Source organism: Dendrobates tinctorius, unplaced genomic scaffold (genome assembly GCF_039654945.1).
Source record: "Dendrobates tinctorius isolate UK_male_01 unplaced genomic scaffold, ASM3965494v1 ptg000272l, whole genome shotgun sequence".
In the NCBI taxonomy this organism is placed as follows: Eukaryota; Metazoa; Chordata; class Amphibia; order Anura; family Dendrobatidae; genus Dendrobates; species Dendrobates tinctorius.
Genome location: NW_027361939.1, coordinates 9,291,022 through 9,308,829, shown reverse-complemented (window position 1 = coordinate 9,308,829; position 17,808 = coordinate 9,291,022). Strand labels below are relative to the sequence as shown.

Genomic DNA, 17,808 nt, shown 5'->3' with positions numbered 1-17,808 from the left:
CAATGCAATTTCTCTTGAAAAAGAAGTCCAAAGACATAAAACGGTATTACCATCTTATTACGTGAATATGGCATCCCTTCATGACTGATAAGGGAGGTGACCTCTTGATTCCTGACTGATCCTGAGACTGAAGAGGCACCTCCATTTTTGTGGCACCCACCAGCCGGCTACAAGAGGCCTCTTTATACAAGGGAACATTAGTGATGGGTCGTTCTTGACCAATCCAAGACAAAGAGCCCTCCCTGCTGGGAACCACAGGAGCTGCCACCTCAGTAAGAGCAACTAAATTCTCTGAATGGCTTTCACTGAGCGTAAAATGACTGTGTTTGGTGGGATTTTTCCTGCCATAATTTCATCTTATATGGGTGCTCACCTGAGGTGAACATATATAATAATGAACCATTTAGGATCCAAAAGAGACGGCTCTTTTTGGTGAGTGGATCCAAGTGATCCAGATTACCAAATAGAGCCAGACTCCCCTTCACTAGGGAATATTGATAAGCAAGTGTGCTCGTTACTAGAGTTTTCGACCATGCTCGGTGTTCTCTGAGTATTTTGGTTGTGCTCGTAATTTATGTCTGAGTCCCCGCAACTGCATGATTTGCGTCTGCTAGACATCCTGAATACATGGAGGGATTGCCTGTTTGTTAGGCAATCCCTGAATGTATTCAGGCTGTCTAGCAGCCGCAAATCATGCAGCTGCGGGGACTCAGACATAATTTACGAGCACGCCCAAAATACTTGTAGAACACCCGAGCATGCTTGGAAAACTCGAGTAACGAGCACACTTGCTCATCACTACTAGGGAACACAGGTCAAAACCACACAGTCAAAAGTCAAAAAATGATCAAAAGTTCTAGCAATATTGTCATGATCCAGTGTGGGATCTGGCGGTATTAATTGCACTGGGTGAACTTTTTTTACTTTGGAAAGTTCCCAGGTGTCTTGACTGTCCCCGGTGGTGGTTAGCAGTATTGCACTTTAGGTTTTTGTGCACTTAATTAGGGATCAGGTGTGACACCCTATAAAGGTGTGCTAGGGGGTGCAATCACTGCCTGTGATATTGTGAGTTTGTTTTCACTCTGTTTTTGGAGAGCCTGGATGAAGGATGGAGCTGGTGAGGAGTCCTGCGCAGCTTAGCCAGGGAGGATGTGTTTCAGCTATGGTGTCTGGACGAAGGGCTGGCATGGCGTGGTGGAGTCGCAGTAATGGTGTCAGCGGGAAGTGTCTACATGGTCTGGTGGAGTGGCTACTATGGAGAGTGGCACTCACCATGTGGGACTTGGCCGCTGAGCTGGACTCAAGCATGCTTGACTTTGTGGCAGAAGCTGAACACTTCCTTGGGACTCTGGTTCTAAGCAGCTGCAACTGGTGTTGGACTCTGCTCCAAGGCTGCACTAAGGTGAAGGATCCTGTTATGGTGATGGATCCAGGTGGAGGAGAAGATGCACTCAGGTGGAGGGCTCTGTTGCTAGGAGCGCACGCAACAGAGCAAAGCTAAGTGGTGTTTCCCCTGTATTGTCTCTTTCCTCATGTGTGTTATTAGTGCAGTGGTGGGATTAGTCTCCGCACCGACCCATTCCCTAGTGAGGGTTTAGGGTCAGGGTGAGCAAGGGCGTTAAGGTACGCGTGCGGCGACTGGTGCGGAGCCTGTTTAGGGAATGTAAGGAGTGCAGGGACTCTGGCTCAGGGGAGCATAGGAGGTCTCCATTTCCCCATTCCCTATCGCAGGGCCCACCATTGTTAAAGTTTCCCAGGTTCCCCCTTTATCATTTGATTTATTGTATAACGTGTAATACCTAAATTCGCCAGGTGGAGGCGGTGTATCCACCTGCACGTTTTTATTATTTAAATGCGCCCCACTGGAGGCGGTGTATCCAGGGTCACGTGTGTTATGGGTTCGCCTTGCGGCATCATCTGCGTCCTGACACACGTGATCATGACTTTATCACAGGCCCTACAGTTTTTTTTTTCTGGTGAGCTTTGGCCATGTGGAGACCGCTGAGTAATTGCTGCCGGGCCTCACTGATGTGAGTGGGGAGCGGCAAGGTGTTTGGAGCTGCTGCAGCAGCAGTCATCACGGTCTGGGGCCTCTGCTCAGGTAACCAGGAAATTAAAATGGCGGCTTTGGCAAATTGCGGGTCTGGCAAAAGCCCCTGGAGTCGCTGCTGGGGAGCAGGACTTGCTCATGCACGTGGGCGTACCCAGGCAGGTGGGAGGAATGGTGCCCCACGGAGCTGCTTGGTGTTCCCCGAGGTGAAGGGGTGCGTTCCAGTGATGAGCAGACTGGTGTAGAGTCCGCGGGGTTTACGCCAAATCTTCTATGCCATCGAAGAAGCCGCCCTCCTGGTCGTGTGGAGGCGACCAGCGAGAGTATATTTCCTCCATTTCCCGGTCCCCTTCTCCTCCTGGTGTGTGCAGCAGGTGTGCTGCGGGGGAGTAGGGACAAATCTCTACCCTCGCCATTAACCAACCCTAGGAGGCGCAGTCCTCATGGTGAAAGGGTTGGAGGGTGGTGTCCCTTGGTGAATAGTGGGGGTGTGAGTGTGATGCAGGGGGACGCCTCTGCTGTCTAGTTCAGAATGAGTTCACCAATTATGACAAACGAATGTATGCAATAAACGTTCAGGTCTGGACCTGTGTGTGAACGAGCATGTATGGGTGCCACCAAAAAACATCTTGGAAATGTGTTGTGGAGTCTGATCAGCTCTTAGCATACATACACATACATAATCTCGTTCCCCAGGTCGGCGCTGTGGAGATGAGTGGTGCCTCCAAAATGAACATGTATTGCCAATACCAGCGGTGTTTGTCATGAACCTGAAGTGTCAGGTAATGGTGGGGTGAACTCAGGGTCTGGGCGTCCCTGCTGTAGGTGTTTTCCTGATGAGGGGTGGTCTTGAGGGTCCAGAGGCCCCTCATTAAGGAGGGGGTACTGTCATGATCCAGTGTGGGATCTGGCGGTATTAATTGCACTGGGTGAACTTTTTTTACTTTGGAAAGTTCCCAGGTGTCTTGACTGTCCCCGGTGGTGGTTAGCAGTATTGCACTTTAGGTTTTTGTGCACTTAATTAGGGATCAGGTGTGACACCCTATAAAGGTGTGCTAGGGGGTGCAATCACTGCCTGTGATATTGTGAGTTTGTTTTCACTCTGTTTTTGGAGAGCCTGGATGAAGGATGGAGCTGGTGAGGAGTCCTGCGCAGCTTAGCCAGGGAGGATGTGTTTCAGCTATGGTGTCTGGACGAAGGGCTGGCATGGCGTGGTGGAGTCGCAGTAATGGTGTCAGCGGGAAGTGTCTGCATGGTCTGGTGGAGTGGCTACTATGGAGAGTGGCACTCACCATGTGGGACTTGGCCGCTGAGCTGGACTCAAGCATGCTTGACTTTGTGGCAGAAGCTGAACACTTCCTTGGGACTCTGGTTCTAAGCAGCTGCAACTGGTGTTGGACTCTGCTCCAAGGCTGCACTAAGGTGAAGGATCCTGTTATGGTGATGGATCCAGGTGGAGGAGAAGATGCAATCAGGTGGAGGGCTCTGTTGCTAGGAGCGCACGCAACAGAGCAAAGCTAAGTGGTGTTTCCCCTGTATTGTCTCTTTCCTCATGTGTGTTATTAGTGCAGTGGTGGGATTAGTCTCCGCACCGACCCATTCCCTAGTGAGGGTTTAGGGTCAGGGTGAGCAAGGGCGTTAAGGTACGCGTGCGGCGACAGGTGCGGAGCCTGTTTAGGGAATGTAAGGAGTGCAGAGACTCTGGCTCAGGGGAGCATAGGAGGTCTCCATTTCCCCATTCCCTATCGCAGGGCCCACCATTGTTAAAGTTTCCCAGGTTCCCCCTTTATCATTTGATTTATTGTATAACGTGTAATACCTAAATTCGCCAGGTGGAGGCGGCGTATCCACCTGCACGTTTTTATTATTTAAATGCGCCCCACTGGAGGCGGTGTATCCAGGGTCACGTGTGTTATGGGTTCGCCTTGCGGCATCATCTGCGTCCTGACACACGTGATCATGACTTTATCACAGGCCCTACAGTTTTTTTTTTCTGGTGAGCTTTGGCCATGTGGAGACCGCTGAGTAATTGCTGCCGGGCCTCACTGATGTGAGTGGGGAGCGGCAAGGTGTTTGGAGCTGCTGCAGCAGCAGTCATCACGGTCTGGGGCCTCTGCTCAGGTAACCAGGAAATTAAAATGGCGGCTTTGGCAAACTGCGGGTCTGGCAAAAGCCCCTGGAGTCGCTGCTGGGGAGCGGGACTTGCTCATGCACGTGGGCGTACCCAGGCAGGTGGGAGGAATGGTGCCCCACGGAGCTGCTTGGTGTTCCCCGAGGTGAAGGGGTGCGTTCCAGTGATGAGCAGACTGGTGTAGAGTCCGCGGGGTTTACGCCAAATCTTCTATGCCATCGAAGAAGCCGCCCTCCTGGTCGTGTGGAGGCGACCAGCGAGAGTATATTTCCTCCATTTCCCGGTCCCCTTCTCCTCCTGGTGTGTGCAGCAGGTGTGCTGCGGGGGAGTAGGGACAAATCTCTACCCTCGCCATTAACCAACCCTAGGAGGCGCAGTCCTCATGGTGAAAGGGTTGGAGGGTGGTGTCCCTTGGTGAATAGTGGGGGTGTGAGTGTGATGCAGGGGGACGCCTCTGCTGTCTAGTTCAGAATGAGTTCACCAATTATGACAAACGAATGTATGCAATAAACGTTCAGGTCCGGACCTGTGTGTGAACGAGCATGTATGGGTGCCACCAAAAAACATCTTGGAAATGTGTTGTGGAGTCTGATCAGCTCTTAGCATACATACACATACATAATCTCGTTCCCCAGGTCGGCGCTGTGGAGATGAGTGGTGCCTCCAAAATGAACATGTATTGCCAATACCAGCGGTGTTTGTCATGAACCTGAAGTGTCAGGTAATGGTGGGGTGAATTCAGGGTCTGGGCGTCCCCGCTGTAGGTGTTTTCCTGATGAGGGGTGGTCTTGAGGGTCCAGAGGCCCCTCATTAAGGAGGGGGTACTGTCATGATCCAGTGTGGGATCTGGCGGTATTAATTGCACTGGGTGAACTTTTTTTACTTTGGAAAGTTCCCAGGTGTCTTGACTGTCCCCGGTGGTGGTTAGCAGTATTGCACTTTAGGTTTTTGTGCACTTAATTAGGGATCAGGTGTGACACCCTATAAAGGTGTGCTAGCGGGTGCAATCACTGCCTGTGATATTGTGAGTTTGTTTTCACTCTGTTTTTGGAGAGCCTGGATGCTGGATGGAGCTGGTGAGGAGTCCTGCGCAGCTTAGCCAGGGAGGATGTGTTTCAGCTATGGTGTCTGGACGAAGGGCTGGCATGGCGTGGTGGAGTCGCAGTAATGGTGTCAGCAGGAAGTGTCTGCATGGTCTGGTGGAGTGGCTACTATGGAGAGTGGCACTCACCATGTGGGACTTGGCCGCTGAGCTGGACTCAAGCATGCTTGACTTCGTGGCAGAAGCTGAACACTTCCTTGGGACTCTGGTTCTAAGCAGCTGCAACTGGTGTTGGACTCTGCTCCAAGGCTGCACTAAGGTGAAGGATCCTGTTATGGTGATGGATCCAGGTGGAGGAGAAGATGCACTCAGGTGGAGGGCTCTGTTGCTAGGAGCGCACGCAACAGAGCAAAGCTAAGTGGTGTTTCCCCTGTATTGTCTCTTTCCTCATGTGTGTTATTAGTGCAGTGGTGGGATTAGTCTCCGCACCGACCCATTCCCTAGTGAGGGTTTAGGGTCAGGGTGAGCAAGGGCGTTAAGGTACGCGTGCGGCGACAGGTGCGGAGCCTGTTTAGGGAATGTAAGGAGTGCAGGGACTCTGGCTCAGGGGAGCATAGGAGGTCTCCATTTCCCCATTCCCTATCGCAGGGCCCACCATTGTTAAAGTTTCCCAGGTTCCCCCTTTATCATTTGATTTATTGTATAACGTGTAATACCTAAATTCGCCAGGTGGAGGCGGCGTATCCACCTGCACGTTTTTATTATTTAAATGCGCCCCACTGGAGGCGGTGTATCCAGGGTCACGTGTGTTATGGGTTCGCCTTGCGGCATCATCTGCGTCCTGACACACGTGATCATGGCAAATATGGCATTGCTTTGTGAGCTGACACTATCTCTTAAAAGAGGACCTGTCACCAGGTCAAAATTGGATAGTTTTGGCTCTTACTTCATTCCCACTTCTCGCCTGAATATTGTATATACAAACACATATATATTTTTTTAAATGCACTGTACAGCTCCAGAGATATGGGCCTTTTTATTTAGTAATAATTTTTCTGGTCTTCATAATGGGGCGGTGGTCAAAGGATTGTCAGGGGGCAACTCTTTAGGATTTACTACCCCGTGAGCCACACTCCCTTGTAAAGACCAGAAAAATAAGTACTAAATTTAAGAATCACAAGTAAAAAAAAAACACCTGGTAACCACATCTGACCTGGGGAGGGGTCCTCTTTAAACAAAATTCTGGATGCCTGCGGCTGCCCCTAGTGGGAGCTAACTGGAGTGCCGATCATACAGCTCCTATTAAATTCAATAATAACTACACCTTTAATAACCTCGTAAGTCTCGAACAAATGACATGTCAGCCAATATGATCATTTAGATTATTTACGTTTCTTCTAACAACTAGTTGATGCAATTATTTAGGAAAAAAACATAAAAACCATGACTGCATGTATTCAACATATGTTTTGGCAACTTACTCATATCGTGATGGTTGTGTAATACTTTCTGTAATTAGATTCTGGCACTTCTCATGGTGTTCAAGATCTCTGCTTACTGTCATTTGTTAGGAACCTTTTGTCTGTGTATATCTGAATGCAAACATTCTTTTCTGGCATCCACAACTTTTGTGCATCTTTGTCCATTTGCTAGAAATTGAAATCTTCTCTAGCTTTGACTTGGGGTATACTTTCAACTACAATTTACATCGGTTTTATAGAGGTTATTGTAATCAATTTGCCGAGCTACCCAATGGTTTACTTACCTGAGAAGTTTCCAAAGTTGAGGAATTTCTGAGAAGTGAACGGAGTAATTCTAAAATATAAAATCACAACATTTATCAATGTAATACATATAAAAAAATCATAAGCTTCCAATTGATATAACATATTGATGTAGCAGAACTTAGTTTGTCACAAATTATTGATGTGATTGATATTCTAAGGCTGCATCAGAACAATGGAAATGAAAAATGGACAATTTTGCAATTGAGTTGAATCAGTTTTGTACACGTGTGCTCTCCGTTTTTTACAGATCCTTTGATGGGAATGAGGTAGACCAGACCAGGATAAAGTGATAGCGAGTGGTGGATGGACGGTGAGGGGAGAGCAGGGTGGGGCTCGTGGACCTCTCTTTCAGCCCTTCAGCTGTCTCGGGCCTCACCTTCTCCTCCCCCACCATCCATCTGCCGCTTGCCATCACCACCACCACATATCCTTTGGATGCAGACAGCGGTGAATACATTGGTGGAGGAGTTGCCGTCGGCCCCTTCTTCCACCAGAGTGTGAGACAGCAGATACGACAACATGATTTCAGGCTACATGGGGGCTCACACTGTTTATAGGAGGTTATGTGGAAGTTCTTACTGTATATAGGAGGCTACATGGGGGTTCATACTGTATATAGGAAGCTACGTCGGGTCTCATACTCTATATATGAGGCTACTTGGGGGCTCATACTGTATATATGAGGTGTGACGACACAGACTTTATTCTTAATTATGCTAAATGTATTCTACAGTAGGTCAAGAGACATGAGCCATTTTTCATATGAGCCCTGGACCATGCGGTCTTTCTAAATACAGACAGGCTAGCGGATGAGAGCACCCACTGACCCTCCATGTCTCTGGTTAATCCTGGGATGCTGCAGGGGACTGGTGTTCATAGACACCATCCAAGGACTCCACAACCAGGGAGGCAGATAAACAGACTTCACAGACCATAGGTGAGGCATACACAGCAGGTTTTGGATGCCACCATATTCAACCCCATCAGCTCATCCTTGAAAAGATAAACAGAGTGGATATCTAGCCTCAGCAGGAAACGGCAACTACAGGTGCTGGCCAGTGCCGACAGATCGCACACCGGGCCACCAATACTAGGTCAGTTTTGATCCAGGAATTGGTCCTGTGAGATGCACAGAATGCCGTGGAGAATGATGAGGATGACCAAGAGGAATTGAACTGCTTGCCAAAACAAGGATCCAGTGGTAGTCTGTAATCAAATACCCAGTCCCAAGCAGCCTGAATCCATTAATTATTGATCGCATTGGGACCTGGAGCCTCCAGTGAGGAGATCGTTTATGTTCTGGAATCAGTTCCAGTACCCCCATAGCCAATGCCGGACCCTACCTCCATGACAACCCACTACGAAGGAAATCATCTCTGCTACAGAGATGTGCCAGTGTTTAATGAGTCCAACACAGAGGTTGAGAAACATCTGGGAAGCTTGAGACCCTGATGCTGATGCCTATGGTGCCCAACAGCTGATTGGGCCAAATGCCTGTGGACTAGTTTGACTGGCAGGGCACAGGATGCTGCCCGGTCGCTTGGGCCTCAGGACCGACTGGACTATTGGACTATTAAGGACACCAGGAGGCCTCCTATGTACAATTTGGAAGTCAACTCCGATGACACTGCAACTGCTGGCTCAATGATTGGGCTGCCCACTCTGCTGTTTCCCTCCAGGATGTGATCATGCTCGAGCAATTTATGGAGAAAATGGCCCCAGAAACTGAACGGAAGCCCGACACCCCAGGCAAATCGATTGGCCGATGAGTTTACAGACAACTCTACTGGAAACCCAATATGCCCACCGATCCCAGGAGACTTCTCAACAAGGATTCGAGTAGTCACCAAACATTCAAGCAGGATTATCCCGCTACCCAGCAGAAACCCCATAAGAACAAAGGTGTACAAACAGGACCTATACTTTGCCCAACCTACAGTGTTGCCATATGTGCTGACACATTGAACACATGGCCAAAGGTTGATTACATCCCTGGGGCATTATGCAAGGAGGCCATCTCTCGGTCCAGTTGGTCAGCATCTGCCAAGGCGAACCATTTGGGTCTGAGACATGCTACCCCCCTGGGATACAGCAGCAGCGGATTAAGTGATATACCCTGTCCACACTATATATCAGATTGACCACCCTACACCATCCTACCTTCATCGCCACATCCAGCCTGTCAAGGTCAGTGAAATCCAGGCCAAGGGACCTCAGATCACTGGGTCTTCCATCACCCAGGTCAGAAATCCTTTTGGATAAAATATTTGGGTTTACTGTGCGCTGCTGAGACCAAGATAAAGTCACCACGTGAGAAACTTTTTAACTCTTTATTCTCTAGGGAATAAAGAGTTAAAAAGTTTCTCACGTGGTGACTTTATCTTGGTCTCAGCAGCGCACAGTAAACCCAAATATTTTATCCAAAAGGATTTCTTTCTGTGGTCACGGACGTGAACCTCGGGCGTGCAGCAGGCTGACATTGACTTACATGCTTTTATCTATCTTGGAAAAGGTGAGTAGATTCCTTTGAATTTATATAATCTGTTATCCAGATAAGACTCTATTGCGCTCTTTCTTTCCTCAGTTTTATCTTATCACCCAGGTCAGCTCAGATATTGTCCCCCCAGAACACCACTTACTAGGCCCCAAGTTGCCATCTCCCAGACTGGGGGTCAGCACTCGGAACATTTTTGTGGGCAATTTACCGGTCAATGTATGGGAGAAGGAGCTGGAGTTGTTTCATCTGTATGGGCGAATCATACCATCAAGCTAAATAATCGCCGTGAAAGTTGTGCACCATTCACTTTCATCAGCTTCCAGGATCCGCGGGATGTGGAGGACGTTGTGTTTAGATGCAATGGGTACGAGTTTGGTTCTCGTCGGTTATGTGTAGAGTTTCCCAGGTCAAACCGGGGATCAGGGTGAGGATATAGAGGACCTTGCAGGTGGAACGTACCCCTGTCACAGTGAACTGAATGCAGAGTCCTTGTCTCAGGTCTTCCCAAAGTGGGGAGCTGGCAGGATCTGAAAGATCATATAAGAGAAGCTCGAGCTATCTGCTATGCTGATGTACACAAGGATGGAATTGGGATTGTGGAGTTTATTCTCAAGGAAGACATGGAATATGCTTTGAGGAAACTGGAAGATACACAGTTTCGTTCTCATGAAGGTGAAGCCTCTTAAATTTGTGTCTGTGCTGAAAGACATGCCAATGGACTGTCCCTGACAAGTGGAGAAGGATGATCGGAAGCCTATCACGTCTGGCAGCCCTGTCAACAGCGACCCACTACAGGATCCAGCAGTCTCTGGGGCTAATTAAGAAGGGGGAGGAATGTGACAATACAGCATTTATTCTTAATCATGCCAGATGTATTATTCAGTAGGTCAGGAGACATGAGCCATTGTTCATATGAGCCTTGGTCTATGCGGTCTTTGAAAAGACAGCCAGGCCAGCAGACGAGAGCAGCTACTGACCCTCATTTCTCCACAGGAGGCTACATGGGGCTCATAGTGTATATAGGAGGCTATGTGGGGGTTCTTACTATGTATGGGAGGCTACGTGGCGGCTCATACTTTATATAGCAAACTACATGGGGCTCATACTGTATATAGGAGGCTATGTGGGGGTTCTTCCTATGTATGGGAGGCTACGTGGCGGCTCATACTTTATATAGCAAACTACATGGGGCTCATACTGTATATAGGAGGCTATGTGGGGGTTCTTCCTATGTATGGGAGGCTACGTGGCGGCTCATACTTAATATAGGAAACTACGTGGGGGCTCATACTGTATATAGGAGGCTACGTGGGGGGCACATGCTGTATATAAGGGGCTGTATATGGGCCCTTACATTATATAGGGAGCTGTATGTGGGCTCATACGTCATATAGCAAGATGTCATCATACTTAATTCTGCTCAATATTAAGTGCTAACATTAATTATTTTATATTAATTGTAATGCTAATATTGAGCAGAAATAATTTCAGATTATTGGTTCGGCCATCCACAACAGTCATGGTCTCTCATGTGGCCCCTTGGGAAAATTAATTGCCCACTTCTGGGGTAGACTTGTCCAAAAATCAGACCAAAATAGTTCATGGTGCTTATATGAATTGGCTGAATGACTTTAATGTGTCACTGTTCAGTCCGAGTAATACCTGATCTACTGACACAATCATGTGAATATGTCCTTACTGTCTTTAGCTCAGTGAGTTAGTATGGTGAATAGAAAAACAACCAACTAAGTGCTACAGCTTATTGTTATGTAGAGGAAACATTCTAATGAATATTCAATTAGACTACTGCAAGCTAATGCAGAAATCTTTGATCATATTTTTTTTATTTTTTGCGTGACCAGTATAGAAAAAAAAATACTATAAATCTTGCACTTTTCACATTGGCTCCTAATCCTAATATTGGGCTCATACGTCTTGTTTTCTTCAGCAGCTACGTGGACATAGTCAGCGATAAAATGACCCTGACTTTCTTTCTAGGCACAATCTCATCTGGGCAAAGGTCATTGTAAAGGAAGGAGGAGGAGGTAGCTGTGATATTACCTATTGTGAATGGTGGATCCTGTATTGTCTACATGTTATTGTATATGTCATTGTAATCCTATCAGGATGATAATGAGTCTAGTGAAAAGTCATCTGTACAGAATAGACTGTGCGAGTTCAGTTTTAGGATTAGTGGATAAATTAGTTGTGAACATTTATTGATTTCTGCATTTTTTTATATACCGTACATAATGATATGGAAAATGAAATATAATATATATACAGTATATACAGTATATATATATATCTATATTTATATAATAAATAAATAAATGTAACATGAAAACCTGGTTTTGACACTAGGTCTTTTCCTGATGACTTTTTTCCTATACATTAATTTTGAGACCATTTTTTTTATAGAGTCATATAATATTAGCATGTCTGTTTTTGGGGTTCCTCCTTTGTTACATTTAGGATCTTGCCAAATTTTTGGAACAATAGTCTATGTATCATGGATTGTACTGTATTCATGTAACCTGAAGGCATTTATGTCTGTCATAATGGACAACAACCTAAGACGTTAATTTATAAGTTTATGGCATTGCCCATCTGATATTGTGTAATCGACTTCATTCATAAATCCCTAGGGAAGACATAAGAACACACTATCTTCAGGGCTCAAGAGGCATACAAAATGTCAGGAGTTTAAAGAGTTAAGCCCACCGTAACAACTATAGGATACAACCATAGGTAAAGTGCTTGATATTTAGGGGTCCAATTAAGTTCAATGATGAGGGGGTCTAGATGGATACTAAATGGGAATTACACTATTAAATGGAGTGATTATCATACACGCTCTCCACTTCTCCATGGACAAGGATGGCCGAGTACTGCGCTCTGCTATCTCTGACCATTTTGTAGGCCAGTAGTCCCCAACCTTTCTGACCTTGAGAGCCACATCCAGCTCTGAGAGAGGGTCGCAAGCCACATTCAGCTCTGAGAGAGGGTCGCAAGCCTCATCCAGCTCCTGCCCCCTGACAGTCCTGCAACCAAAGCCTCCATTACAGGTATAGCGATAGCCAAAGCTTTTCCAAAGAAATCACCTGAAGCAGTATACCAGCGATCCAGCGGTTGCTACAATACCCCCATTCAGAATACTCTCATCAAGCACTCCCAACACACTGTCGCATAAAGCTTCAAACACCTCCTCTGACTTGTAGTATCATCCTGTCACCAGTGTACTATACTTAAATTTTTTCTAAACCCCTAAGACCAGTATAGGTGCAGGGATACTCATAAAAGTCATCATTTTGTAATGTGCTCTTCATACATGTTTGCTGAACCTGGAGCTAATGCACTAAGATGGCAGGCAGCCGCGAGTCACAAATCATGGGACCACGAGCCACAAGTGGCTCCCGAGCTATGCTCGGACCCTTTCTCGTAGACTATGAACTACGGCACCCTGGATTCCTCCTGCGGGCACTAAGCGCTGTATCTGTTTGCAGAGCCTGCACCCCTAGGGCTGTTAACCCATTCCTGTAGCCCTGCTTTATCCAGTCACATTTATCCAACTCCAACCAGATAGACTCGTGCTCCAGCCTCTACATAATACCAGCAGCATAGACTTTGCTACTACCTAAGGACATCTATTACCCTATCTGTATCTTTTGCAGTTTTCTACCAAAAGAAACTAAAAAAAAACATTTCTGATGAAGGTCCGTTGTTGGACCAAAAAAGTTCAATACGATATGAGTCTATTTTTGTCTGGATGCTAAATAAAGAATATACTGCTTCTTCATTTTTGAGTGCCAAGTATTTTTGTACATATTAATGGGTTGGAAACCTTGCTTGAGCACCTAACAACCTTCCTCTTTCTCTGGAGTGCCGTGTTTTTTTGCCTACTTGTAGTATCATCCTGTCACCAGCATACTATACTTAAATTTTTTCTAAACCCCTAAGACCAGTATAAGTGCAGGGATACTCATAAAATTCATCATTTTGAAATGTGCTCTTCATACGTTTGCTGAACCTGGAGCTAATGCACTAAGATGGCAGGCAGCCGCGAGTCACAAATTATGGGGCTACGAGCCACAAGTGGCTCCCGAGCTATGCTCGGACCCTTTCTCGTAGACAATGAAATAGTTGCACACCCCTGACTTATGCTACCATGTATTCACTATTTCTACACTTCAGAAGACCTTTAAGTTCTTTGTATCCATCCATTATAATCAATCAGGTTTTCAGTTTTCCTACCTTTTGGGAAAAGGTTTGGCTGAACAGCATTCAGAAACAACCTTTGCATCCTATAGAGTGGGGCCATTCCACCAGAATCTTGCTTAATTATGGATATATTATTATTTTTTTCCAAAATGTCAAATTCTAGAACCCCGGAGTCATTGACTAACTTGCACGTCTGCGGAGTTACTGACCCCATACTGAGGAGCTGGAGACAGATTAACCAGTACAAGATGTGCAAGCTGCTGATCCTGAAATCCAAGGATGCCATCTTCTAAAAGTTTCAGTATCACCAGCCGGAGTTCAGAGATTTCATTCCTCAGACTCCTCAGGTCTTCTACCTTGGCAGCATCCAACACATCTGTCTCTGGCTGAGATTGCTCAGCAGCTGAGGAGCAGGCGCTCCTGGAACTGAAGAGAATGTACAAGCATGTGTTTCGATGAACCTGATGGACCTGTTTATTTGTGTTGGGACAGTGCCAGTATTTTGCAAGAGCATCCAAGGTACATCCTCCTGTGAGTCACAAATACCTGGGAATGAACAGGTGAGTCTGAAGCCTAATTATTATCACCGGTAACAAACAACAGCCCCTATATTTTCTGCATTTTTGGATATGGATCATCAAGTGGTGGGACAAGTGAATTAATAGATTCATGGAGAGCCTTCTCTGGAAAAATAAAGGTGACTGGTCGACAACTTTAAGAAACCTCTAACGATCTATGATGTACATTTTCATCATATGTGCTGAGGAAAGTTTGATGCCAGCTGTATTAGATAGATGACATCTGCCTTTAACTCAGTGCTTCAATGTCTGCAGTTTAGTCATTTGAAGGTTGCTGTCAATTACTTTGTTGAACATGGGTACCGGCTCCCATTGACCTTTCATCAACTTGATCATGTGGTACTGATGGGTAACAATGGCAGCCTGCTGAAGGCCATTGTACTTGCCATGTTATTCCTCCTGTGAAGTTCCACCACAGTAGTATATACAGTCATATGTTAAAGTTTGGGCACCCCTATTAATGTTAACCTTTTTTGTTTATAACAATTTTGGTTTTTGCAACAGCTATTTCAGTTTCATATATCTAATAACTGATGGACTCAGTTATATTTCTGGATTCAAATGAGGTTTATTGTACTAACAGAAAATGTGCAATCTGCATTTAAACAAAATTTGACCGGTGCAAAAGTATGGGCACCCTTATCATTTTCTTGATTTGAACACTCCTAACTACTTTTTACTGACTTCCTGAAGCACTAAATTGGTTTTGTAACCTCATTGAGCTTTGAACTTCATAGCCAGGTGTATCAAATCATGAGAAAAGGTATTTAAGGTGGCACTTGCAAGTAGTTCTCCTATTTGATTCTCCTATGAAGAGTGGCATCATGGGCTCCTCAAAACAACTCTCAAATGATCTGAAAACAAAGATTAGTCAGCATAGCTTTTCAGGGGAAGGATCCAAAAAGTTGTCTCAGAGATTTAATCTGTCAGTTTCCACTGTGAGGAACATAGTAAGGAAATGGAAGAACATAGGTACAGTTCTTGTTAAGCCCAGAAGTGGCAGGCCAAGAAAAATATCAGAAAGGCAGAGAAGAAGAATTGTGAGAACAGTCAAGGACAATCCACAGACCACCTCCAAAGACCTGCAGCAGCATCTTGCTGCAGATGGTGTCACTGTGCATCGGTCAACAATACAGCGCACTTTGCACAAGGAGAAGCTGTATGGGAGAGTGATGCGAAAGAAGCCTTTTCTGCAAGCACACCACAAACAGAGTCGCCTGAGGTATGCAAAATCACATTTGGACAAGCCAGTTACATTTTGGAAGAAGGTCCTGTGGACTGATGAAACAAAGATTGAGTTGTTTGGTCATACAAAAAAGCGTTATGCATGGAGGCTAAAAAACAGCATTCCAAGAAAAACACTTGCTACCCACAGTAAAATTTGGTGGAGGTTCCATCATGCTTTGGGGCTGTGTGGCAAATGCCGGCACCGGGAATCTTGTTAAAGCTGAGGGTCGCATGGATTCAACTCAGTATCAGCAGATTCTTGACAATAATGTGCAAGAATCAGTGACAAAGTTGAAGTTACGCAGGGGATGGATATTTCAGCAAGACAATGATCCAAAACACCGCTCCAAATCTACTCAGGCATTCATGCAGAGGAACAATTACAATGTTCTGGAATGGCCATCCCAGTCCCCAAACCTGAATATCATTGAATATCTGTGGGATGATTTGAAGCGGGCTGTCCATGCTCGGCGACCATCAAACTTAACTGAACTGGAATTGTTTTGTAAACAGGAATGGTCACAAATACCTTCATCCAGGATCCAGGAACTCATTAATAGCTACAGGAAGCGACTAGAGGCTGTTATTTTTGCAAAAGGAGGATCTACGAAATATTAATGTCACTTTTATGTTGAGGTGCCCATACTTTTGCACCGGTCAAATTTTGTTTAAATGCAGATTGCACATTTTCTGTTAGTACAATAAACCTCATTTGAATCCAGAAATATAACTGAGTCCATCAGTTATTAGATATATGAAACTGAAATAGCTGTTGCAAAAACCAAAATTGTTATAAAGAAAAAAGGTTAACATAAATAGGGTTGCCCAAACTTTAACATATGACTGTAGTATAAGCAATCAAACAATCACAGGTTCATGTATCCGATGGAGTGTGAAAAGAAAAGTAAAGTAAAGATGGAAAAAATGTTTTAAAAAATATTTTAAAATTTGAATCACTCACTGACAACTGTCCATTCTTGCCTAATCAGTGCTTGCAGTTTATTTCGCTCGCTGCCTTGGGGTAATCCTTGACACTGATCTCTCTTTCAAACCACATATGCAAGCCCTTTCCACTTCCTGCCAAATTCAACTCAAAAATATTTCATGGACCATACATTCCTCAACCAAGAATCTGCAAAAACCGTAGTCCATGCCCTCATCATCTCAAGCCTTGACTACTGCAACCTTCTGCTCTGTGGACTCCTCTCTAACACTCTTGCATCTCTCCAATCTATTCTAAACTCTGCTGCCTGACTAATCCAACTGTTCTCCTGCTATTCCCCGGCCACTACCGTCTGTTAATCCATGCACTGGCTCCCCATTACCCACAGACACCAGTTCAAAGCCCTAAAAATGATATACAAAGCCATCCACAAACTGTGTCCTCCATACAGCTGTGTCCTTGTCTCCCGCTACTTACCCGCACGCAATCTCCGATCCTCACAAGATCTCCTTCTCTACTCCCCTCTTATCTCCTCTTCCTACAATCGCATACAAGATTTCTCCCACGCATCACCCCTACTCTGGAACTCTCTACCACAACACATCAGACTCGTCTACCATGGAAACTTTCAAAAAGAACGTGAAGACCTACCTCTTCCGACAAGCATAAAATCTTCAGTAACCACCGATCGACCAAGCCACTGCACTACCAGCTCTACCCTCGCCTACTATATCTTCACCCATCCTTTGTAAATTGTGAGCCCTCGCGGGCAGGATCCTCTCTCATCCTGTACCAGTCATGACTTGTATTGTTTAAGATTACTGTACTTGTTTTTATTATGTATACCCCACCTCCTCACATGTAAATAAATGACACTATAATAATAATAATAATAATTACAATTTCTATTTGTTTGTGCATTCTTTCTAATGATTTACTACAGGTTGTCAATATGGTGGAAACTTTCCTGGCTATGGACTCAAATTTCAAAGTTTTGTTCACTGAGTCATTTAATGATCACTTTTGTCTTGTGGTATGGTGCTCCATTATGCTGGAATAAAGCATTGATCATTGATCATTGGGGGAATTTGATCTTTGAGGATATTTAAATACCATTATTTGTTCATGGCAGTGTTCTTAATTTCAAACAGTCTGAAGGGGGCTTCATCAGAGAAGATATTCCTTATTCATAGCCATATGACATGGCAAAATTGTGCGCGAGTTCACTTCCTTGGATGAAAAGCTTCTGCACACATGAGAGGCCTCAGGATGCTTTACTGTTGACAGTGTGATGCAATAACCTCTGATACAGCTAGGGGGCGCTGTGTATGC

At 45.5% G+C, this 17,808-nt stretch overlaps 1 protein-coding gene across 4 annotated transcripts in view; it reads right to left on the bottom strand.

Moving 5' to 3' along the window:
• The window catches only part of PROM2 (prominin 2), a 144,705-nt gene extending 130,545 nt beyond the window's left edge, over nucleotides 1-14,160 (bottom strand). For 3 of the 4 annotated variants that reach the window (XM_073559511.1, XM_073559514.1, XM_073559513.1), the window contains exons 1-2: nucleotides 13,762-14,160; nucleotides 6,989-7,038 (exon numbers count right to left, since the gene is read on the bottom strand). In XM_073559511.1, the coding sequence (XP_073415612.1) occupies nucleotides 6,989-7,038; nucleotides 13,762-14,014 (303 nt within the window). In that variant the 5' untranslated portion in view covers nucleotides 14,015-14,160. The remainder of the gene's footprint in view (nucleotides 1-6,988; nucleotides 7,039-13,761) is intronic. The other variant, XM_073559515.1, reaches the window with a different exon arrangement.
• Nucleotides 14,161-17,808: the final 3,648 nt, after the last annotated feature.